The sequence below is a fragment of the Acinonyx jubatus genome, chromosome B1 (assembly GCF_027475565.1).
Source record: "Acinonyx jubatus isolate Ajub_Pintada_27869175 chromosome B1, VMU_Ajub_asm_v1.0, whole genome shotgun sequence".
Taxonomy (NCBI): Eukaryota; Metazoa; Chordata; class Mammalia; order Carnivora; family Felidae; genus Acinonyx; species Acinonyx jubatus.
In genome coordinates this window covers 140,966,440-140,990,896 of record NC_069382.1, presented here as the reverse complement: position 1 = coordinate 140,990,896, position 24,457 = coordinate 140,966,440, and the positions used below count along the sequence as shown (strand labels likewise).

The 24,457-nt window shown below is 42.7% G+C and overlaps 2 protein-coding genes across 3 annotated transcripts in view; both read right to left on the bottom strand.

The window, feature by feature from the left end:
• PPEF2 (protein phosphatase with EF-hand domain 2) overlaps positions 1-1,281 on the bottom strand; it is a 47,496-nt gene extending 46,215 nt beyond the window's left edge. Inside the window, exon 1 of the mRNA XM_053217236.1 lies at positions 1,141-1,281. The gene's annotated coding sequence lies outside the window, so the exon portion shown is untranslated. The remainder of the gene's footprint in view (positions 1-1,140) is intronic.
• NAAA (N-acylethanolamine acid amidase) lies at positions 1,247-24,317 on the bottom strand. 2 transcript variants are annotated; one of them, XM_027058486.2, is made up of 11 exons: positions 24,028-24,317; positions 23,218-23,382; positions 20,891-21,017; positions 16,358-16,448; positions 13,034-13,110; positions 8,456-8,628; positions 8,251-8,313; positions 6,973-7,039; positions 6,318-6,346; positions 2,522-2,599; positions 1,247-1,925 (listed from the first exon to the last, which is right to left on the bottom strand). In XM_027058486.2, the coding sequence occupies exons 1-10, from the start codon at positions 24,228-24,230 to the stop codon at positions 2,524-2,526; spliced, it is 1,071 nt and encodes a 356-aa protein (XP_026914287.2). In that variant the 5' UTR covers positions 24,231-24,317; the 3' UTR covers positions 1,247-1,925; positions 2,522-2,523. The 2 variants fall into 2 exon arrangements, with proteins under 2 accessions (XP_026914287.2, XP_053073215.1); XM_053217240.1 differs by lacking the exons at positions 1,247-1,925; positions 2,522-2,599 and adding an exon at positions 2,652-3,227.
• Between the last annotated feature and the right edge of the window lie 140 nt (positions 24,318-24,457).

The window sequence follows — 24,457 nt, the reverse complement described above, 5'->3', positions numbered from 1 at the left end:
TTTAAAAAAAAAAAAGACCAAAGCAAAGAACAGATACTACTATCCAATAAAGATCCTAGCAGGTTTAAAAAAGTAGCAAATAGCCCATCCAAAATACAAGTATTATCCTTAAGGGGCACCTGGCTAGCTCAGTCCGTAAAGCATGAGACTCTTGATCTCGGGGTTGTGAGTTTGAGCCCCACTCTGGGCCTAGAGATTACTAAAAAATAAAGTATTTTTAAAGTAAATATATTATCCTTGATATTAAAAGCAACAGATCCACTAAAAAATATTTCTGATTTTACAGAAAAAAATAAAGATATTACCTGGACTATGTCATCAAGAGAGAAATCTGCCACCTCACTCTTCTTCCTTCCCCCCCCGCCCCGCCCCAAATACCAGAGGGGTGAGACAGAGGGTAGAAGCCATGATAATACACACACTTGGGACTTAAGGAGAGGAGAGAAGATGCAAAACAATGTAGGAGAGCAACAGAGAGCTGGTAACTGAGCACTTTCCAAAACTGAATAAATTTGAAATTTGAAGAGCATAACAAATCCCAAGTAGGCAAAATAAGAAGAAATCTATATCTAGACACGTTGTAGTGAAACCACACAGCACAAGGAACACAGGTCTTAACACGAACCAGACATTTGGATTACTTAAAACACTTTCCTGCTGAAAAGTCCTCTCTACCTCCATGTTGCCTGGTTAACATTAGGGTATTCGTCAAATTTCCATCCAAAGATCAGAGTCTACAGTTGAGAAAACAAGAACAGAAGTGACTGAGTAGAAACTTGCAGTCTCAATCACAACTTGACATGTCTGGCAAGAAAACTACCCTTGATGTTTGGTTTTAAAAAGGGCACTGGGTGATGGAAATTTAACAACGGTGATGCAACTCTGGCCAAGAAGATACATAAATATTGTGTGCTGCTAACGAGGTGGGCAGTATGGTGACGCAGCGGTGGCCCAAGCCTGGCTAACACTTCCCTGCAGCCATTCCATTTTCCTTCGTTCCTGCTGGAACACTAAACAGGAACATCCAATTGATTCATTGTTCATGCATTTTAACCTTTTCTGACTTCATCCTCAGAGAAGTTTCTTTCTTATACATATGAAAAAAAAAAAAAAGTCAAATTCTACAACACAGCTACGCACCCCTCTCAGTCCTCACGCTTAAATAACATCTCCCAGAGCTGCCTCCTCAGGACAGCTGTCCAGAACCACACAACGTCAGGGGTAAGAATGTAGAGAGAACACAATATTCAGTATCTTGGAAGACAATTTTATTCTTCTTGCTGACATCCCTTGCAACATTTTATTAACTAGTGAAAAGTAACAATCAGACGTAATTTTGTTTTCAAACTGCTTTCAAAAAGCAGTAAGAAAGTAGCTATTTAGAAAAAGGAGGCCCATCAGTCTGCTTAAAGAAACATTAGACAAATTATGAAAAGTGAGAATCCCATCACATTGGAAATACATGATCAAAGCTCAGGCTAACGAACATTCAAACAGGCTCTCTTCAAACCACATTTCTCCATTTCTTTTCGAATAATCTTTTTTTCTCAGACTCTTCCAGAAGCACTTCATAATAAGCAAAGATGTCTTGCCAGCTCATTTCTTCATAAGCTGAGGTATGACAACATTGCCACATGTTGTGCTAAGAAGCTGGAACTAAAGCCCAAGGATAGGGCTTGACCTCTGAGACCAACTATCTTTGAGACAAAGCTTAGAGAGGGTCAAGGCAAATGATGAAGGGAAGTGAATGCAAGCCTATTACCCACTTTACCAAAACCAGCTCCAGAGGGGCCTTCCTGCTCCCCACTTCACAAGATTGAAAACTTTAATGAGGAAAGAACCTGTATTGTTCCTAAAATAATACAATCCTTTTACTTTGTTTTTTAACGTACAGCTCTTCGAGAGTTTCGTTTTTAAAAAATCATCTGTAAGGGAAGAAGAATACATGTACTTAATTCAAACACTGGTTTTTAACACCCCCATGATAAGCAAATGACTAAAACATCAGGCCAGGTTTACAAGCTCCAGGCAACCCTTGCATTAGGGAAAACTGGGTTTGGTTTCAGGGACAGCAGGAAGGACTCCTGCTTTCTCATGTCCCTCCCCTCACCTATGGGCTCACCATTGCCTGAAATAAACTCTGCAGGTGTCCTTTGCCTTCATTATCTGTCTTCTCAGGTTGAAAATGCACTGGGCCTGCCTCACTATCACTCTTCCCAGATACTGTGTAAGTGAAGAGATAACACTTTACCCTGAGAATAGGTTTTAATAAGGGACAAAGGACACCGGGCAAGAGTAGATTAGCTCTCATACAAACAATTCAAAATAAATACCTAAGAGTGACGCGAGTCTGACACAAATGACAATCATTTGCCGGATGTCTGTCAGAACATATTCCGTACGTACAAATGTTAAAGATGTCACCATGTTCTGTGAGAAATACCAGCACACACAGACGTCGCCAACAATAAACTAGCAAAACTTTCACAGCATGGTGGAATCCACTCTTCTGCTTACTTACTTTTAACCCAGGTTTCTGATCCTCGTCGTGTACTTCTCTGGGTTAGCAGCACTCATTACTGTAGTATAAATTGTATAGCTGAAAATGATGAGAGGAATTTTTATATACATATCATTTCCTCTAATATTCCAAAGAGGAAAAAAAAACACCAAGCCCTTCCCTAATTGTCCCCATTGTCCTCAGGACCCAAGACAATAATACAAATAGAAGCCCATATATGTCAGAATATTTAAAATTTATAACGCAAGTGATCACACAGTGTCCTTCCTATTTTGACAATACTATGGAAGGCCAAGTTCAAATTTAAAATGCTCAGACTCCTCAGAGTTCCACACTGTGGCAGTGAGGGATGCCAGCTCTTGTGGCCCTCACCCTTTGCTCTGCCCGATCCCACAAGGCACGTATGTGGACACCTCAGCCTTTGCATTCAGGCTTCAAGCATGACCCCAGGGAAAAACCATCCCTTGGCCACCCACCAAGCACAGATATCCACAGTGGCTGCACACTGCCATCAGGAGAATACCACCCAGGACAGTGGACCACACAGGCCTGGAGCTCTTTGGGCTGAGAATTCCAGGGTACTAGGTAGTTGGGCCAGACTAGCTGGGCAAATGCTCCTGGCCCAGTGGACTCCTTATATCAAGCGACGGTCAGAGGAAGGCCAGAGTGGAGCCTCTAAATCTCAGGGATCACATCTTACCCAGATCTAAGGATGCAAAGTGCAATGTCATTTACTCAACATACTGCACAGCAAGAGACCTGAACAACATGAGCACACACGCATGCATGCACACACACAATAGGACCCCTTTCCCTGACTCCCTTCATCATCTACCTCTTGTCCCAATCACCAGCTGAGATGCATGCTCAAAGCATTTGGAGCTGGGTTGTTGCAGAACTAGTGGCCCTGGGGCCCACAGATAAATTGTACACCTGGCTGAAGACAGCACTATGAGTGCATGCCGAGCTAGTCCAAGGGAATTCAGCAGCTTATTTGCTTTGGCCATAATTCTATTCTCCATCGCTACTTTATTTATTTATTTATTTATTTATTTATTTATTTATTTATTTATAAGTTTATTTATTTGTTTTGAGAGAGACAGAGACAACACAAGTGGGAGAGGGGCAGAGAGGGAGACAGAGAATCCCAAGCAGGCTCTGCACTGTCAGCACAGAGCCCGACGTGGGGCTTGAACTCATGGAACCGTGAGATCATGACAGGAGCTGAAACCAAGAGTCAGATGCTTAACCGGCTGAGCCACCCAGGAGCCCCTCCTTCACTACTTTAATATTTTCTCTGCTTACAGCCACCTCAGAGGATGGAGATCTATTGCAAGTGAGTGTGATTTTGTAGCACAGCACAAGGTGGCAGCATAGAGTTAACGGCTTCTGTTCAGACTTCTTTCTGTTAACTTTACACAGGGAAGAGCTTCCATTGCCAGGAATCATTCTAAGCAAAGGGCCTGAGAGTCAGTGATCTGTGTTAATTCTGGCTCAATGGTGGTTATTCTTTAAATGCAGGTCCTCTCAGGTTTTCAGTTATACAACAGAGAAAAATGTTCCTTGGTTAACTGTTTACAATTTCTAATTCTATTTCGACAAAATATTTCCTAAGCCATTTAAACATTGATAGCCTTTAACTCAGTAACTCTACTCTGAATTCTGGGAATTCAGCCAGGGAAAAGAATCCAAAGGTGGGGCGGTGGGGAAGGGGGATGTACAAATACATGTATTTCAGAATTTTAATAGGGGAAAAACTAACAACTAGAGAATGCTTAACTCAACTACACTATATTCAGTTGGCTATGGAGCACATGTTTAAAATGACCAGGGCTGTTCATGGCATGAGCAATGTTTTTTTAAAAATAAATATAATTTTATTTTTATTTTATTTTATTATAATAGTAATTTTTATTATATTTTATTATCATAATAGTATTTTATTATAATAGTAATTTTTTAAAGATATAGTTATCATTTATATAATTATTTTTAAAACCATAAGAACACCCAAAAAAGAATACCCTATTTTACAAACAAATATTAGAAGGGCAAAATTGTGCCCTACTGGAAGGGATACAGTCAGCTGTATGTTGGAGCTGGCTCCTACAGGCTGGTGAGAGCCAATTGTTAAACATGTAGGAAGTTCAGGAGACCATCATAAGCTTGAAATACGCTATGTGGGAGTATTGACACCAGGAAGTCAATTAATGCTACAATTCATGGGGGTCTTTGGTTTGTTTTTTGGCCCCCCAAACCCGCTCCCACCCAAAAGCTAGTTTACTAGCATAACTCTGGGTATCACCTATTACCCAAATGGTTCATTTACTGGAGTGGTAAATTACTGGCTAATTTGTTTTTCTGTATTGGCTGTTAGAATATTGTTCACAGAATAAATTTTTTAGTGTTAATCTTTTTATCAGGCCCTACTTACAGAAAAAACTTCCAAGGGACAATTTGAAGATATATTCCTATTATGATACAAAATGAACCACCAGTTTTAAAAATATCATCACAGCTAAGGAATCTTAAAAGTACCTGTATACAAAAGTTATTCTAGAGGCCATCAGGAAAACTATTTTGTATTCGTGTAAAGGAGGATCATTTCAAAGAAAAAAAAATCAATTGGGTATTTGAAACTAAAAATCACTTTATAGGTTTTGCCTGTATTAGGCTATTTCCTGAAGAGGACCATTTTGATATTCTTGCCTTGGAGAAAGCAAATAAAATAACGATGGGAGGGTAGGAAATGCTGGGTTTGGGAATTTATTGAAGTAAAAGGAGATAAAACTGTTTTGACTTGCAGATGCTTCCTCTTTCATTTCATTAAATTAAGCCCCACCTCACTAAGCAAAAAAAAAAGTGTCTGCACCCCCATGAGCTAGTCCTGGGTGAGGGTAAGACAATAAAGCATCACCTTGAATGGTGATAAGAAGTAGGCTGTTGGTCTAGCCAGCTTTGCTATGATGGAGACAGTGGACCTTCAGAGTTTCCTGTATAAGCCTTGTGGCTGCCTCTTAGATTTAATGAAGAGCTTCCTGTGACAGTGGCAGCTACGGCCCAGGGTTTCACTTCAGAAGACTATGTGGGTAAAACCCTGGGTTGTTAGACCCAAGAAGCCAGTGCTCACAGGATGCTACTATCAAGGGCACAGGCTAACAAAGAAACAGTAGCATAGATGCTGATTTATCTGTGGACTGAGCATGGTGGTAGCAGAAAGTTTTAGGAAGTTAAAGGGAGGCCAACAGCGTCTACAGTTTAGTTTAGTTTTTTTTTTTTTTTAACTTTTAGTTTATTTATTTTGAGAGAGAGAGAATCCCAAGCAAGCTCCGTGCTGTCAGCACAGAGCCCAAAGCAGGGTTCAATCCCATGAACCATGAGATCATGATCTGAGCAGAGATCAAGAGTCAGATGCTTAACTGACTGACACACCTGGGGCCCCTAAAGTTTAGTTTTAACAGAGTGAAATTACGGCGCTCATAACCAGTGAAGGCAGTCCCAACTACCAGACTGACTTAGGATGAACACATCTCTGCCCTCTTCCTTCCGGATCCCTCTATCCTCTTTACCTTTGTTTTTCTTTATGGACTTCTCACCTGACTTATGATATATTTGTTTATCTCCCCCTCCCCACCTCCTCCCTACTTCCCCCCAGTAAAATGCTAGTTCCATGAGAGCAGACAACTTGTTTGATTCACTGCTGTGTCCACAGCACCTAGAAAGCCTGACTTGTAGAGGCCCCCAGAAACCCCATTCTGGGGTGACGTATGAACAGATGTGTTTAAGTGTCACTTACTTGTTACAAACCGGAAACACTGACAAAACCTGCATAGGAAACAATCATATTACAAAGACTATTAAAAAGGTAGAAGAAATACATGTAGAATATCCCTAGGAAGAATAAAAGCACTTAGCACTCTAGCATGTCTTGGGGTGTACAGAGTTAGACTTTTGAATCCTTTCTCCCTTTAAACAGTGAACATATATACAACTGTGTATTTTTTTAATTTTTATTATTTTTTATTAATTAAAAAAAAATTTTTTAACGTTTATTTATTATTGAGAGACAGAGAGAGACAGAGCGTGAGCAGGGGAAGGGCAGAGGGAGAGGGAGACACAGAATCTGAAGCAGGTTCCAGGCTCTGAGCTGTCAGCACAGAGCCCAGTGTGGGGCTTGAACTCACAAGCTGTGAGATCATGACCTGAGCTGAAGTCAGAGGCACCCCCAACTGTGTCTTTTTTTAACATGCAGAAACACTTGGGTGAAGATGAATACTTTTTAGTCCATACTGACGCAAGTTCACAAAATGTCATCTTTTTTTTTTTTAATTCATCTGGCTCTTAAAAAATGTTTTCAACCAGGTGAAACTGACTCCAACACTTTAATCACTATTAACAAAGACAACAAACATCCAGGGTAAAAGCTGGACATCATGCCCCATGGAAGTTACCTGGAAGAGCGTCTCCAGGCTGAGGTTTTCCTGGCCTGTGGCATTAAGTGCTTTCATGGCAGGCGTCCTGTAAGGAGAATGGTCAGAGGTTACTGGGCACCTCAGGTAACCCTGAATCCCATCAGCTCTCATACCAGGAGGCTCAAGATAAGGCCTGACTGCATGATCTCCTTTCACCAAAAAAAGGTTCCAGCCCTCAAACATGCTTCCTGCCTAATCTCAGACCACCATGGCAAAATTAATTCGACAGCCAGGCCTACTGGCACCATCTGCTCAAGGAAGCTGGGATGGTGGAAATGTGTGGCATAAATAGTTGTCCCAAACACGTGGGGCAGTAAAGCCAGGGGGAAATACATAACTACCTGCTCTTTGGGGATGCAATGACTTACAAAACTTTCGAAATGAAAAGGGCCAAAGAAAGCCCTTAACTGGTTTATTTATTTCATTAAGGGACATGTTTTCCTTCCAAAAAAGGCTTACATAGAAAACCACAAACCTTGTTCTGTTCTTTCCTTTTACACATGAGTAGAGAGAGTCTCAAGAGGCAACCCAGTGAGTCATTAACAGAGCTGGTGATGGAACACAGGCCTCCTGACCCTGAGGCCAGAGCAAGTCTTACCCTCCAACACCCAACCAACCGCTAAGACCCTTCATGACACATTACACTCTCCCATCCTGGCCAAGACACTGGTGAGGGGGCCCAGGTACATGTTCTGGGAGGGGACAGCACCTGCAGTCCTCTCCAGTTCTTGTCATAAAAATGGCATATCTGGGGTGCATGGGTGGCTCAGTCGGTTAAACATCCCACTTCGGCTCAGGTCATGATCTCATGGTTCGTGAGTTCAAACCCCACATTGGGATCTCTGCTGTCAGCAGGGAGCCTGCTGTCCTCCCCACCCCCCACCTCTACCCCTTTCCTGCTCTCTCTCTCAAAAATAATAAACTTTTTTTTTTTAAAGGACACATTCCGTTAAAAAAAATTAAAAAAAAAGAGGCGGGCGCCTGGGTGGCTCAGTCGGTTAAGTGTCCAACTTCCTCTCAGGTCATGATCACGCAGTCTGTGTGTTCGAGCCCCACGTCGGGCTCTGTGCTGACAGCTCAGAGCCTGGAGCCTGTTTCAGATTCTGTGTCTCCCTTTCTCTCTGACCCTCCCCTATTCACACTCTGTCTCTCTCTGTCTCAAAAATAAATAAACGTTAAAAAAAAAAAAAAAAAAAAAGGACACATTCTCCTGACCCCAAGAAAGCACTGTAAAGCAGAAAGTGTATAGATGCCTACCTTCGGTCATCTTTCTTAGGTGCTGGCTTCCAGTGGTCATAATTTGTCTCAACTCGGAACCACCTACAACAAAGCACATCATCTTGTCTTACCCAAGGTCATCTGGCACATAGCTGAAGAAGAAATATATGAAAACAAAAAGAATACCTCTAGTTTCATCAATTAAAAAAATTCTTGATACAAAATGAGTTCTCATTCTACTCACGCTCCATTTAAAGGATCTAGAGGCCAAATGTCTGCGGGGCCATTTCTGTTCCTCGTGATGACCACTCCTTCCCGAGGGGACACACCACCAACAATATAATAAACACCAGCAATAAGGGGTGTCTTGGCCAATTTATAAACAGCTGCGTCAAAGTTTTCCGACTCACTCAGGGTCTGAACAAAGAGACAAACCCACATTAGCATCACCACACACGGCAGTTATCTGCCACACCAGCTGATGGACAAATGGACCAAAGCACATTCTCCTGATATATTAAGCCATGGCTACCATCTTAACCCGCTCTGACCTCCTCCTCCTCCTGTCATCAGGGCTCCTGCGATGTCATCAGTGGGCAGCCAACAGCATCAGGATTTTTTCTCACAACTGGAAAGACCTGCTGACAAGTTCTAGGCCTGGCTCACCAAACATGGGCTGTGTGCTTTCTAGGCAGGTCACCTTCACAAAGGACTCCCCATGTTTCCTCATCCACTTGTTCTTTCAACAGGTACTTCTGAATACCTACTATGTGCTAGCCACAGTGCTGGTGTGGGGAACAGAGCAGTGACTATGACTGACCAAACCTTGTTCACTCCAAACTTCCAAGGATGACAGGAGAGTCAATGGGCAGTGCTGACACAAGATAAGGAGTGTCAACATAGGAGAAGGAGTTGCTACAAAAGCCATAGCAGGGGACCCAGCCTCACCCAGGGCATCAAGGAAGTATTCCAGGGAGGTATTGCACAATCTGAGGCCAAAGGGACAAATGGAAGTCAGGCTGGCGGAAAGTCATAGTTGTGGGGTTGGGCAGCTCTAGCTTGATGGAAGAGTTGGCAAAGTCTTGGAGATGAAAGACAGCATGCTGCATCAGAGCAGGGTGTGCTGATACTCCTACCCCCGGGGGTTCGTGAAGACTTCCAAAGGTCTGTGGCATGGACCATTAAGGGGATCACTTTCCATATCTTCAGCTTCCATAGGTGCTCCTTGCTTAAGCCGATCTGCTCAAGAACGGTCCTGTGGTATGGGGCCTGCCCTTCCCACCTGCATCTTCAAAATCACTCTGTACCACTTTTGGAAAGTACGTTTTCTGCTCACCCATCCCGAATATGGCCAAGGCACTGTGTCAGGGGTGGGGGTGGGGGTAAAGTCAAACAAAAGAACTATTCAAAATATTAGTGTCTGCAAAGGTGCCATCATTCAGCACCATAAACCATCAAGTCACGGCAGGGCTTTGTGGACTTTCCCCTGCCGTACACGCATTCCTGCTAGGGTGAGGTATTTAGGCTTGAACTGGTTTGTTCTGAACTCAGCAAAATTCTAGCGAGGCAGTGATGGAACATTGTTTTATGTTGCCTATACCATCCCACGATTACTATCAAGTAATTCGTTGCCTCTAACAGAGTCCTACGAGAAAAAAAGCAAAGAACGTCAGTAAGAAACGCCGGTGGCAGTGGTGACTTACTTCATTCAGGTGGCAAAAGTCAGGATGAAACATGTACCTCATCTGTTTGGTTCAGGAAATGAAGGAAATGGTCACTGACTGCTAAAGGGTAATGAAAATGTTCTAAAATTGATTGTAGAGATGGTTGCACAACTCTGAATGTACTAAAAACCAGGAAGTTGTATACTTTAAATACTTGAATCATACAGCAGGTGAATTGTATGGCATTGCACCTCAATTAAATACATCTACCTTATGACCCAGCAATTCTACTCTTAAGTACTTACTCAACTGAAATGGACATACGTGTTTACAAAAAGACTTGTACAAGATTTTCTACAGCAGGCTTACTCATAATAGCCCAATACTGGAAACAGCCCAATGCCCATCGACTGGAAAATGAATAAATTGTGTCATATTCACACAACTGAATAATCTTCAGCAATAGAAAGAAATGAGCTAGTGATACAAACAACATGGATGAATTTGAAAAACATTAGGCTAAGTGAAAGAAAGAGTCCCTACTCCAGGATTTCATTTCTATGCGTTCTAGAACAGGCAAACTTGTCTGTGGTGATAGAGGTCAGTGTGGTGTCACCTATAGAGGTCAGTGTGGTGTCATTGAGGGAGGGTGTCAGCGGAGGTTAGGAATTGGCTAGAATGGAGCCGGAGGGAAGTTTCCAGGGACTGGGGGATGTTCTGTACCTTGTTTTGTTGGTACTTACATGGATGGATAAACGAGTATGTACAGCTGTCAAAACACATTGAACCAAACCCTTAAGATCTGTGCATTTCACTGTATGTAAATTACATCTAAAACATTTAAAAATCATTTTGGTGTTTGGATTTCACCAGGTGGATGTAAATTCCAGTTTTATTTTTAAATGGCAACATTTACAATACACTGGATTTTTTGCAGCTTTTTAATCTTATGATGAAAAGTTTTAGAGGCCATCTTAAAAATGTGTGAAGGATGCATAGTTCGTCACCATTTTCAGGAAGCATCCAGGTAAGAAGTTGAGGAGCAATGCAAGTCCAGAGGGGCTAAGGTTATTTAAAGCAAGGGGAAGAAGGGCCAAAAAAGCTAAAGCTGGGCAGGACCAGATCTGTGCACCAGAGATGAGCTCCTGAAAATGTGTTTACTGTAGTGAAATCACAATTTATATGTGACCTGGAACTTTGGGGCTTAATAGGTCTTGTCAAGCAGACTTTCTTTCTGTTGTATGCAGAACTACTTTCTTAATGCCTTTCTTTGCTTTGCTAATTCTGATATTTGCCCTCTAAAAGGAGGGCACATTGTTATCAGCAGAAAAGCATAATGTCATCTTTTATCTCAATCAGCTATTTAGATAAAACTACAGACTAAAACCGTGGCCTACAACAAAGATTCTCTCCTTGACCAAACTAGCTAGGATCCTCTGAGCCCCCTTCTTGATAAGGCCTTAACCTTGGCCTATAAGGACTGAACAAACACTAACATAGTTTCTTTTATTTTTTTTTCATGGTATTATTCTTGGCTTTATTTTATATTTTTATTATTATGTTTTAAAAATATAATTTATTGTCATATATATATATATATATATATATATATATATATATATATATAATTTATTGTCAAGTCAGCTAACATACAGTGTATACAGGGTGCTCTTGGTTTTGGGGGTAGATTCCTGTGATTCATCACTTACATACAACACCCAGTGCTCATCCCAACAAGTGCCCTCCTCAATGCCCATCACCCATTTTCCCCTCTCCCCTGCCCCCCCATCAACCCTCAGTTTGTTCTCTGTATTTAAGAGTCTCCTATAGCTTGCATCTCTGTGTGTTTATAACTGTTTTTTTCTTCCCCTTCCCTTCCCCCATAGTCTTCTGTTCAGTTTCTCAAATTCTACATATGAGTGAAGACATGTGATAACTGTCTTTCTCTGACTGACTTATTTCACTTAGCATAATACCCTCCAGTTCCATCCACATTGTTGCAAATGGCAAGATTTCATTACTTTTCATTGCTGAGTTGTATATATCCCGTTGTATATATACACTACATCTTATTTATCCCCTCATCAGAAAATTAACATAGTTTCTAACAGCTCAAGGCTACATCCCTAAGGTGACCCTAGCCCCTCTTATAGCGCTGCCTGAGAAAATAAGGCTGCCCAAAGAATTTACTATTTGTTCCAGACAACACTTAAAACTAGGGCCCCTGTTTTCCAGTCTCTGCAGGAGGGTAGGAAGCTAACTTTGAAAAGCACCAGTTAGGAATCTCAGACAGGCTTCTCATGGACAACCCCTCTCTTCCACTTTTTGTGTAAAGTTTCACTTCTCTGACTCTACTGAGCCCCTGTTGACACCCCTCTCAATTCCCTTATTTTCCCTTTAAAACACCCAGTCACCTCTGTATAAGTCAAAGTTGAGTTCAGTTCACATTGGACACTTTTCCCTACTGCAACGGTATAGTATACTACTGATTAAAATCTATCTTGATCACTTATTTATGTCTTTAACTGACATATAACATTAAATTTTTTTAATGTTTATTCATTTTTTGAGAGAGAGAGAGAGAGAGAGAGAGAGAGAGAGAGAGACAGAGCGCAAGTGGGAGATGTGCAGAGGGAGAGGGAGACACAGAACCCAAAGAAGGCTCCAGGCTTGGAGCTGTCAACACAGACATATAACATTGTATTTGGTTTCAGGCATACAATGTAATGATTCAATATTTGCATATATTGCAAAATGATCACCACAATAACTAACATCTGTCACTATACATAGTTACCAATTTTTTTTCCCTTGTATGAGGACTTTTAAGATCTACCCTTAACAACTTTCAACTATTCAATACAGTATTATTAACTATAGTGGCCATGCTGCAGGTTGCATGCCCATGACTTATTTTATAATTGGAAATTTATAATTCATAACTACTCCTTTAATTAGTGTCCAGCCCTGTTTATCTTTGATACTTATTATCACAAAGTTTGATACGATTTTGTAATCCTTTTTATTTGCAAACCTTGATTATTCTTTTTAGGAGCTTTCTACATGAAAAATAATATTGTGAAATGACACAGAGCATTACAACACGCACACAGAGGATGAAGTTAGGGTGTGGTGGGCTCAACAGGGGAAGTACTCACAGTGCGGATAAGCCAGCTGATCAGGGAGTGTCTCCGAAAAAGGGCAGCGATCACATTCTCCCACCACCAGCCTTCATCTGCCGAGTTGAAGAAGGAACAATAAGTATATATATGAATTGTTGCCCACGTGCCACATTTTAAAATTCCTTAAGTCTTATTTCTTCCCCATAGTACAAGCTGATGAGAGAGAAAAGTTAGTGGATGAGAGTAATTTTATTGGTATGCAGCTTTCAAAGATAAAGCCCAAATTTCATGACACACATAAAAATATGTAATATATATATTACATATTACACATATTACAAATTTCCAGGGATTTGGAAATGTTCTGTGTGTATGTACATGCATACATGAACATTCTGTATATATATACTTTATATATATATAATCTTTCATGCCTAGAAACAATGATAATTGTGTTAAAGGAAATAATTCTACTAATTATCCCAAGCAAAACAGAATTACGTAGCTATCAAGAGAAGTGGCTCAATAAGGGATTAGAATATATATCTTTCAGAACTTTAAGTTTGATTTGGGCTCACATTTGAAAAAGTATACAAATTTACAATCATTCTCCAAAATTATTTTTTTAACATCTTAAAAAATCATTGAGGATTTATTTCCTAAGAGAGCTCTTCATTCAAGACATAAGCACTGATCATTTGCTATGTGCCATATTGTGATCTAGTCCAGACCCCTGGAATTTAACAGTGAAATTAGTGTGCTGTTAAGCAAACAAGATTTTGATAACTATTATAAAAGAAATAAAACAGAATAATATAATCATGAGTGATGAGGGAGGATTCTTTGAGGAATGTTAAAGATAGCCTCTCTGTGTTGTAGACATTTGCTCCAAGACGGACAGAACATTCCAGATAGAAGGCTTGGTTGGCTGTCAGGGCCCTAAGGCGAGGACAAGCTTGGGAGATATCAGAAAAAGAAAATTGCTGGTGCCGTGAGGGAGAAGGAGACAGGCACAAAATAAGGTGTAGCAGGTGGCCACATAGAGTTTTGAGGGTAAGAGTCGGGACTCTGGATTTGTTATAAGTGAAATGGAAATTCATTATGGGTCTTGAACAGGGGAACAACCTGATCATGCCCTCTGTTGGGAAGAGAAAGAATTATAGGACAGTGAGAAGCAGTGAGACCACACGAACCTCGACTACAGCAGTTCAGGTGTGAACCTGAATGGCTAGCTGAGCAGTGGAGGTGGAGAAAATGGCCAGGGACAATCTACTTTTGTTGGTAGAGCTGACAAGACCCAGAGAGTGAGGGATCAAAAAATCCTCCCGGTACAATCAGTGCAGTACAATTGCCATATCCTGAAGCATGGAAAACCAGGGGAGGAAAAGATTTGGGTGGAGCCAGAGTGAGAGCAAGAAAAGGGGAAAAGAAAAAACAAGAGATTGGCTTAGCAAGTCAAGTGTGAGACACCTCGCACCTCGCCGAGAAGGCGTCTCCAGTCTGGGGCTCAGAGGTCAGACCCAGAGATGTGACAATGACAACAAATGCATCCGTGGCCCTTACTTTGTGCCAAGCATCGCTCTGGGTGCTTCACGTACATGAATCATTTCATCCTCACAGCAGCCACCATCATCCCTGGCTTTCCAGGGGAGGAAACTAAAGCACAGACAGGTTAAGCACCTTGGTTGTGGTCACCAAGCTAGCAAGGGACCGCACCAAGACAAACTGGGCAGGCTGGCTCTGGAGTCAGATCTTAACTGCCAGGTGGTTTGTTAAGCCTCCCCAAACTCTATGCCATTTGTTAGCCCCCCTCCTATCCATACCTTTTCCCATTATGGCACTCTCCATAATGTCCAGAAACCTGAGTATCTCACTTCTATTAACCAAGAGATGTTATCTTATTGTTCAGGAATTTTAACTCAATCTTAGCAGATTAAAATATAACTACTTTTCATTAAAATGATAAAATAAGTTTTGAAAAAGCAGTTTGACAGTAGTTAGTTAAACGTACATGTCACAAGAATAACTCAGTTATTTTTAAACTACTTGTACATTAGGTTCTACCAATCAGTTTGTTAAACAATTTGAGTCACAAGATGATGGAAACAAAGCCCAGCTTTTAAATAAATATACACTTGTTTACAGCCGTTCTTACTAAGGTAGAACCTTAGTAAGTGTCATGCTGTGGTTTGAGTACCACTGATTGAGAACCTGTCTCACTGATAAAAGACTTTTGGGAAAATGCTGAAGAAACCCATTAGGATAAAGAACTAACTACTGAGCATTGATAGACTCAACCAGCATCTTCCTGTTAGAGACTTATGTAAAAAGGTAAGAACAGACCTAACTAAAGGAAACAACAACGTGAAGTCAATCAGGGTTTCATCAGATGACCAACATTAACTTTCTTTCTTCTTAGCTCAGCTGCACGTTCCTGAGGACAGAGACATGAGTTTGTTGAACTGTGGGTTTCCCAGAGAACTGAATGAGATCCCCCAAGCCTTGGGGAACAGCAGTACAGTCATGTAACAAACAGCAACTGGGCAGGACCCAGGCGATCAGTTTGAGAAGCACCTCTCCTGCTTACCAGCTGTCACTTCACATCACAGCCTGTTTCTTCCTCCGCATAATGAATGGGGCTAATAATATCAGCCCTGCCTATCTAACAGGACGGTTGTGAGGTCTACTGAGAAAATGTACAAGAAAATGCACAGTGAACTACAGAGTGCTTTATAGATGTTGCCTGTACAACACCAACACATACCCTCTGGATTACCATGACAGCTTCCTAACAGTCTTCTGCTTCCACGTTAACTCAACACAATCCAGCTTCTAGATATCTAGCAGCCAAAGTGATAGTTAGAAATATAAATCAGATCTGTTCACGTCCTGGCCTAAAATTCTCCTCGGGCTTCCATTACACTTAAAATCCAAGCTCTTCGTCGTGACCCTCACCGCGGCCTCAGCCTTCATCTCCACCTCCAATGTCAGTCCGCCATGCTGTAACTACACTACCCTCTCTTGTTTCTAGAATCCGCCAGGGATGTTTTGTTTCTAGAATTTCCCCAGCTTCTGCAGACCTGGCTCCTGGATCCCATTACCCGTAATAACGGCCCAACCCCCTCCTTTGTTATCTATTACATCTTCTAGTTTTCCTTGCTTTGTAGCACTTAACACTACCTGAAATCATCTTCATTGCTTTTATGCACACTGTCTCTTTCCCCAACTAGAACGGAAGTACCGGTTAGGTAGTGTAGTAGGTGTTTGTCCATACTTTCAGGTGGGGGAGCAAATGAAGCATACTTGGATAGAATTGACCAGGACTATGGCTGAAAACGCTCAGGAATTTGTTTTGATTACCTCGTTCATCGCCAGAAATTGTAAACTTGTGTGGACTCTGACCGGTCCATAATCCTACATAGCCAATAAACGTGGTTCCCGTGAATGCAACCTGAAATCAAGAGGTAAGGTATCACTTTGCCAATCCAGCCAAATACACACTGAAATCATCTGTTTTGTCTCACGCATGGATTTTTTTTCTTATAAGTTCCAACATAATAAAATCTCTCAAAGAGCCTTTCGGAAGGTATAACCTTGGGATTCCATGAATACAAGTCAATGGATCCGTGATCTTGAATATGGGAAAAAAAGGTGCAGCTTTATTTTCACCCATTCCTGAGATTTCCCTCCCTCAGTAAGGGATGCATGCCAACAAATCATGAGGTCATAGCAGTGCCTAGGATTCTGCCAACTGTAGACACTGCAGATATTTTCACATATATAATGGTGTCATACCTATCTTGATATAATTACATATCCTGAAATACCACTCATACCTCTCACTACCCTGAAATTATGGTAGTTATTAGATACACTGCTAACATTTACTAATTAATGTGTTGAGAAAAATTTTTAAATGGCTTAAAAAATTTGTTTTAATGTTAAAATGGCTACATTTTAATGTAACTGGTTTTCTTTGTAATCCATGCATTTTATTTTATGTACTATAAGACATTCTGAGAAGGGATCACAGGCTTCACCAAAGGGGATGATACCCCAAAAAGACTGGGAAACTCCAACCCTGAAATGGCAAATGGGCTCTGATTAAAAACTTGTGTTGATTTGATTATAAGAGATAAATATCATGCATCTTGTAAGCTCTGTGAGGTAAGGGGAAGTGAAACTGTTTGTAATAATCATATTTACATTTTAAATATTAAAAAATTTATTTTATATGTATCTCTCATTTAATCCTCATGATTATCCCATGAATTACAGGGATCACTCCCACTTTAAATTTAGGTAATGAGTTCCAATGATTGCAAGATACCACTCTATTACTATAAGGAGAAAAATCAAACTCTAGCAGTTACTACACATACCAGATTTCATTTTTTTAAGTTTATTTATTTATTTTCAGAGAGAGAGAGAGAGAGAGAGACAGAAAGCATGCAGGAGAGTGGAGGAGGGGCAGAGAGAGAGGGAGAGAGAGAGAATCCCAAGCAGGCTCCATGTTGTCACCATGGAGCCTGATGTGGGGCTGGCCTCCATGAACTGTGAGATCATAAGCTAAGATAAAATCAAGAGTCAGACATCCAACCAACTGAGCCCCCCATCTGTCCTTAACTTCATTTTTAAAAGAGATAGAATAGTACCCGTTCAATAAAGGTTAACTAATATTTTTATATTTTGAGAAACAAACAGGCCTAGGTTAATATTTTTCCTTAGAAAGCTAAATCTTAAGGGGTGCCCAGTGGATCATTTGACTCTTGATCTCAGGATTGTGAGGTCAATCCCCACATTGGGCATGGAGCCTACTTAAAAAAAGAAAAAAAGAAAGAAAGAAAGAAAGCTGAATCTTAAGTCTGTAATTTTTAAAATTTCTTATTTCTATCTCATCTGGTTGGGGTTTTTTGGTTTTGTTTTTATTTTTTAATTATTTTTTAATATTTTATTTTATTTTTGAAACAGAGAGAGACAGAGCATGAACGGGGGAGGGTCAGAGAGAGAGGGAGACACAGAATCTGAAGCAGGCTCCAGGTTTTGAGCTGTCAGCACAGAGCCCGAGGTGGGGCTCGAACTCAAGGACTGTGAGATCATGACCTGAGCCGAAGTAGGAAGTTCAACCGATTGAGTCACCCAGGCACCCCTATTTTTAAATTTTTTTTTAACATTTATTCATTTTTGAGAGACAGAGCGTGAGCGGGGGAGGAGCAGAGAGAGCAAGGGAGAGACAGAATCCAAGGCAGCTCTAGGCTCTGAGCTGTCAGCACGGGGCCCCGGGGGGGGGGGGGGGGGGGGGGGGGAGGGGGCTCGAACTCACTGACTGACCTGACCTGAGCCGAAGTCTGACGGTTAACCAACTGAGCCATCCAGGTGCCCCATCTACCGTCATCTGGTTGTAAAATTAATTTATGATAGCTAAATTGCAAGGGAGAAATGCACTGGCCTTATAAATGACCTTTTCCAGACTCATTGAGGGTTTTCCATGAATTCTCCCCATTTCCATTCATGGCAGTAAAAGGGGAATAATCCTACCTCGCCACTAAAAGCCTTTACAAAACATAATTATATGAAGAAAAAAAGTAATTATATTGTCACTTCATTCACATGATACACTGACTCTCACATTAGTGTCATTCTTGAAGGGCTAAGCAAATTAAAGTTTGAAAATTAAAATCACATTGTAGTTTCCAAGGTATTTTATAATACATGATACACTCATGTAATTAAATGTAATACATTTTCCACTCATCTGGAAAATGAGGATGAAAATGTTGACTGTGGCTGCTCACAGGGCTGTGGTGAGGATCTAATGAGAAACGGTATGTGAAAATGATTTAAAAATTATGGCTTGGTTGATTAAGTGTCCCATTTCCACTCAGGTCACGATCTCACAGTTCATGAGTTCGAGCCCTGTATCAGGCTCTCCACTCTCAGCACAGAGCCTGCTTCAGATCCTCTGTCCTCCCACCTCTCTCTCTGCCCTTCTCCCACTCTCTCTCTCTCAAAAATAAATAAACATTTTTTTAAATTATGAACAGACAAGAATAAGAGATTAATTATTTTGTGGATAACCTGTTCTTAATTTAGCAAAACAATTTCTTGGCCATGAGCCCCTAGCAGAAAGACAATGCTCAAGGGTAAACTGTTTGACTTGGTAATCACAACTTGAGCACTAAGAGTTGAGCCACACCTGTAGGCTAGTTCTCATGGGAGCTCCAGGATACATAGGAACAAACAAAGCAGTAACAGGGTGAATTCTAGAGGGAGCAATTGGAATAATCTATTTTTGCTGCACTTATTCCTTTGTCTAACTAGAATTTTTGCTCACTGTAAATAATGGAGAGAAGCAGAAAGTAGTCAATGAAAAGAATTATGGTCCCATCATCCAGTATTAACTGCTAACATTTTAGGGGCACTTGTTGGATCAATTGGTTAAGCATCCAACTCTTGATTTTGGCTCAGGTCATGATCTCAAGGTTCATGAATTCAAGCCCCACATCAGGCTCTGCACTGACAGCGCTGAGCCTGCTTGGGATTCTCTCTCTCTCCCTCTCTCTCTCTCTGCCCCTCTCCTGCTCTCTCTCTCTCTCTCAAAATAAATAAATAAACCTTAGAAAACATCTTAGTAGATTTGGAATTCAGTATGCATGTATATTGTCATTGTTACAACTTAAAAACATTTTTGAAGTAATTCTTCAGCTATAAATCAAATTGTTAACAGTGGTGAAGGGATGAAATGAAAAAATGAGAAACTTTCGCTTGAAGTATTTCTGCATTTTTTTTGCCTTTTTTTCAGTTTATTCATTTATTTTGAGAGAGAGCACGTGTACATGCGTGTGCATGCAAGCAGGGAAGGGGCAGAGAGAGAGGGAGACACAGAATCCGAAGCAGGCTCCAGGCTCTGAGCTGTCAGCACAGAGCCTGATGTGGGGCTTGAACTCACAGACAGTGAGATCATGACCTGAGCCGAAGTCAGTCGGTTAACAGACTGAGCCACCCAGGCGCCCTGATCCAAGTATAACTTTTAAAGATCATACTTAACAGAGTGCTGTGGAAGTACTTGTAGAGTGAAGGGCCATTTATTATTTGGCCACTATTTATCAATCATTTTCACATGCTTTGCAGACATTACTTCATGTAACCTTTATAACTACCTCCACAAAGTAATCATTAACCTCTCTGAGCTGTGTCTGCAAAATGGGTCTAAATAATTTCCTATGTTCTCAAAGGAAGAAGCAGAATTCAAACCAGATTCAAATTCAGACTTCAAAGTTGGCTGTTTCTAGCCATTACATCACAGAGCCCCTCCCTATTCCAGAAGCAGTCTGAACAAAGAAAGAGCTGACTCAGCAGGGTAAGTGGATGAGGGATCATACCCCAAGAGAGATTTCCCTAAGGAAAACTGGTTGACCTCTTTAAGTAGATGCTCAATAATCATAAATGACCCTTCTTCCTAGGAGCATAATTGACACAAACCTCTTGCGGTTTTGTTTTTCCAGGAGTTTGATGTCTTTTGTGTCTTTGTCTTTTCTTCTTCTTCTTTTTTTTAACATTTATTCATGTTTTTGAGAGCGAGAGAGAGACAGGGCGCAAGCGGGGGGAGGGGGGGGTGCAGAGAGAGAGACACACAGAATCTGAAGCAGGCTCCAGGCTCTGAGCTGTCAGCACAGAGCCTGATGCGGAGGCTCTCATGAGGCTCTCATGAACTCATGAGCAGCGAGATCATGACCCAAGGTGAAGTTGGACAGTTAACAGCCAGCCACCCAGATGCCCCTGATGTCTTTTGTGTCTTACACGTTAACCAGCAGGCCATCCTAATGATTGCTGACTTTGGTTAGCAAGTCTCTCTGACTTCTGAATCTGAATCTTATACTGTACGAACTATACCTGCCCATTCTTTAAGAACTGCACATCCACGGTCAACTTGCGTAAGAAATCTCCAAAAGGATAATCTAGATTCCGGCCATGGTAAATGTGGCCTTTGGAGTCTTGAGCCACAATACTGGTGCAGAATCTGAAAAAATAGAAAAGTACAGTATGAATGAATGAGAAAAATAAGACAAAGGAAAATGAATTTTTCATTAAAAAGATAGATCCTTAAAGTAAAACAACTTTTCTCCTTGTAATAGATACACATGATATATGATCCTTATATAAGAATATGGATCCAGAATTCAAGATGAAAAGCACAACTGGCACAATTCATCAGTGTTCATTTGGTGTTACTAGACCTTTGCCTTCAACACAAATGGCATTGAAAACATACTGAAGGAGAATTTCATCCTAAATCTAAATTTGAAACTGATCCATTCTGGGCTCAGCTGGACCCCTGAACTTCGCTTATTCCTCTGCTTGGCAGTGTGTGATCTATTTAACATACCATTCAAAGCTAGTTCAAACTTACTTCTCTTCTATGAATTTCTCAGAGCAAGTACAATGGTCCTTAAACCATTCTGTGCTTGGTCTTTTTCCTGTCCCCTCGGGGCTCCCAGCACAGAGCTAATAAGAGAAAAGGATCCTTTAAGAACCCCCAGCCAGAGAGAAGTATTCTGAGGAAAAGAGGAACAGCTTTGTTAAGATATCTAAATGTCCAATTCCTCTGAGAATATGTAATGTACCTTAAATTACATACAGTGGAAAATACTTACACACAGCATGCCCAATTCTGGGAAAAGATACGTATATCCACACAAACAAAACTGAGAGGAAGTACTCTGAAGGGCTTTTGGTCATTTCTAAGTAACAGGATTGTAGTTAATTTTCTTTATACTTTTCTGTATGTACTAATTTTCTATATTGATTACATATTACTTTTATAATAGGAGAAAATAAATGTTACTTAATTTTTTTGTTTGTTTAAAAAAGGAAGTGTGGGGGGGCGCCTAGATGGCTCAGTCAGTTAAGTGTCCAATTTTGGCTCAGGTCGTGATCCCGCGGTTCATGGGTTCAAGACCCATGTCCGGCTCTGTGCTGACAGCTCAGAGCCTGGAGCCTGCTTTGGATTCTGTGTCTCCCTCTCTCTTTGCTTCTCCCCGCTCAGCCTCCGTCTCTCTCTCTCTCTCTCTCTCTCTCTCTCTCTCAAAAATAAACATTAAAAAAAATTATGTGGTGCCTGAGGGCTCAGTTGGTTGAGCGTCAGACTCGGGCCCAGGTCATGATCTTGTGGTTCACAAGTTCAAGCCCCAAATTGCACTCTGTACTGACGGTTCAGAGACTGGAACCTGCTTCAGATTCTGTGTCTCCCTCTCTCTCTCTGTCCCTCCTCAGCTCACACTCTGTCTCTCACTCTCTCTCAAATATTAAAAAAAAAAAAAAAAAGCAAAAAAGTGTGTGTCTCATCTGTGTGTTTCCTTAAAGAGGGAGGCACTCAGTGCTTCTTAACCTAACCTGCCTAGGTGTTCAGGGAAGATGCCAGAGGGCGGTAAAGCTTGGTTATCCCAAGAATACACTCCTCCCCACCCCCCGCCCCATCATCTTTTGGCAGTCAGAAGCCATTAAGTATGTTGCTAGATACGGCTGGTCTGGTGGCAAAACAGTAAATCCTGAAGACAGAAACCAGGTCAATTCCAGGACCTCCTACTAATCCAGGAAAGACTTAAGACTCTCCCTGAACTTGGTCTGGGATCAACCACACACTCTTAAGTGCTTTCACTTCTGTGTGCCATTTTATCATGCCCACCCTGTGAACCAAATACTGGATCTCACTATTAGCCAGAACAGTGTTCCCTATGACCCTGACCCTGGAGGGTCCAGCCTCTGACAGAGGAGTCAGGATCTCTAACCATGACCAACACGGAGGGATAAATGCAGAGGGACAAATAAGGACTGGGATGACCCCCTGCATTATAAGGCTGCAGGGTCGCTTGGTTAGACAGTCTGGATGAGAGTGGGGTTAGTTGTAAAAACTTCCTGTTATAGTACCTGTTGAGCAGAGTTTGTAAAGTGGAATAATACCGGTTTGGTGGGGGGTAGGAAACAGGGGCTTCAGTTCGAGGAAAAGTTCAATGCTGATTCAGAGAAGCGGCCTTCCTTCTCGAAGCCCATGATCTGCTGCTCAGATTTATCCAGAGAGGCAAAGAGGAAGCACTGGAGGTTTCAGGACAGCCCAGTCACCACCCTGTTTTTATCGCACTGGAAATATGTCTCCTCCCACCCAGATGTGACAGGAGTCCCCGGTGAATCCCAGTTAACCCACGCTAGCGCGGGACACTCACGCGGTGGTCTCGTAAACCAGGTTGAGAAGCAGGCAGTCGGCCAGGTCGTAGTTCAGGACTTCGCACATGCCCCGGATCTCATCTGTGAAGGGCTGGGGCAGGAAGGCAGCCAGCTCCCCGACCACCTTTCCAATCAACGCGTGGACCCACTTGGGGACCCTATTCCTAAAAACGAAGAGCCGCGAGGGTGTTTGACCTGCTCAGAGGCCGAAGGGGTGTCAGTGTGTGTGTATCGGTGGTGGGGTGCTTCCTAAAGCTCTTATCGTTAGGGGTGAATGCTAGGTTCCTCCCTTTCCCAGAGGGGCCGACGGCCCAGGGTGCACATCACCCAACCCGCAGCATCCCGGAGGGAAAAAGAAAACTCGGAAGGGGAGGTAGGGCGAGAGAGCGTGGTCCCCAAAGGGGCGGACTTGGGGGGCGAGCGAGGCTTGCAAGGAGGGTGTGGGCTGAGCTCTCTACTCTGAGTTGAGCAAACGGGTGACAACCTGAGCACCACCCTGATCCAGAATGGCTGGAGGAAGGGCGTACCACTGGTGACACCAAACTTGAAAGTCAAACCAGCCGCCCCGATCATCCTCAAGCCAACTCAAGCCCGACGCCTCCCAGAACAGCAGCAAATGCCAGTTCTCGTCACCGCTGCCCTTGCACCCTGCTGAGGCCAGTGAGGAGGTTGGGATAGAGGGCAAGACCGTCACGGAGGGGAGGGGTAAAGCGGCTCGGTTTACAGCCTGGTGGGCAGAGCGCGTGTGGGCTTGCGCACGCGGACCGGTGTCCCGAGGGTCCCCCCCGCGCCCGCGCGCCCGTGCTCACCCAAGAATGTGTGCCATCGCGGCGCGCACGAAGTCCAGGTCAAAGTGCCGCAGCACCGGCAGCCAGCGCAGCTCGGGCGCCGCGTCCAGGCTCACGTTGAAGAGCGGCAGGGCTGGGGGCGAAGCAGCCGTCAACATCCCGACCCCGGCCAAAAGTAGAGGCAGCGCCAGCCCCGGGAGCGCACCCAGGCCGGCGACTCGCATGGCTCAGGCTCCGGCGGCCGCCACTAGGACCGCTGCGGCCGGCGTGCCAGGCGCGCCCGGGGAAGAGCTGACGGAGGAGGGGCCGGGGCGGTGCCGAGAGCGCTGGAGGCGGAGTCCGCGCGCGGCCGGGCGGGCCCGGTCCCTCCCGACCGCGAACCGCAAAAGAGCTGTGGGCGCCCCCTAGCATCCGCGCTTCCGGCCCCCCATTCCTCCAGCCGCGGCCCCGA

What these genes read in the sequence shown, in the direction of transcription:
- NAAA (XM_027058486.2), bottom strand. Translation starts at nt 24,230, where the DNA reads ATGCGAGTCGCCGGCCTGGGTGCGCTCCCGGGGCTGGCGCTGCCTCTA. An exon ending in AATTTCTGGCGATGAACGAG is followed by an intron (nt 13,111 to 16,357) that starts GTAATCAAAACA and finishes TCAACTCGGCAG; the next exon opens with ATGAAGGCTGGTGGTGGGAG. An exon ending in TCAGCTGGCTTATCCGCACT is followed by an intron (nt 8,629 to 13,033) that starts GTGAGTACTTCC and finishes CTCTTTGTTCAG; the next exon opens with ACCCTGAGTGAGTCGGAAAA.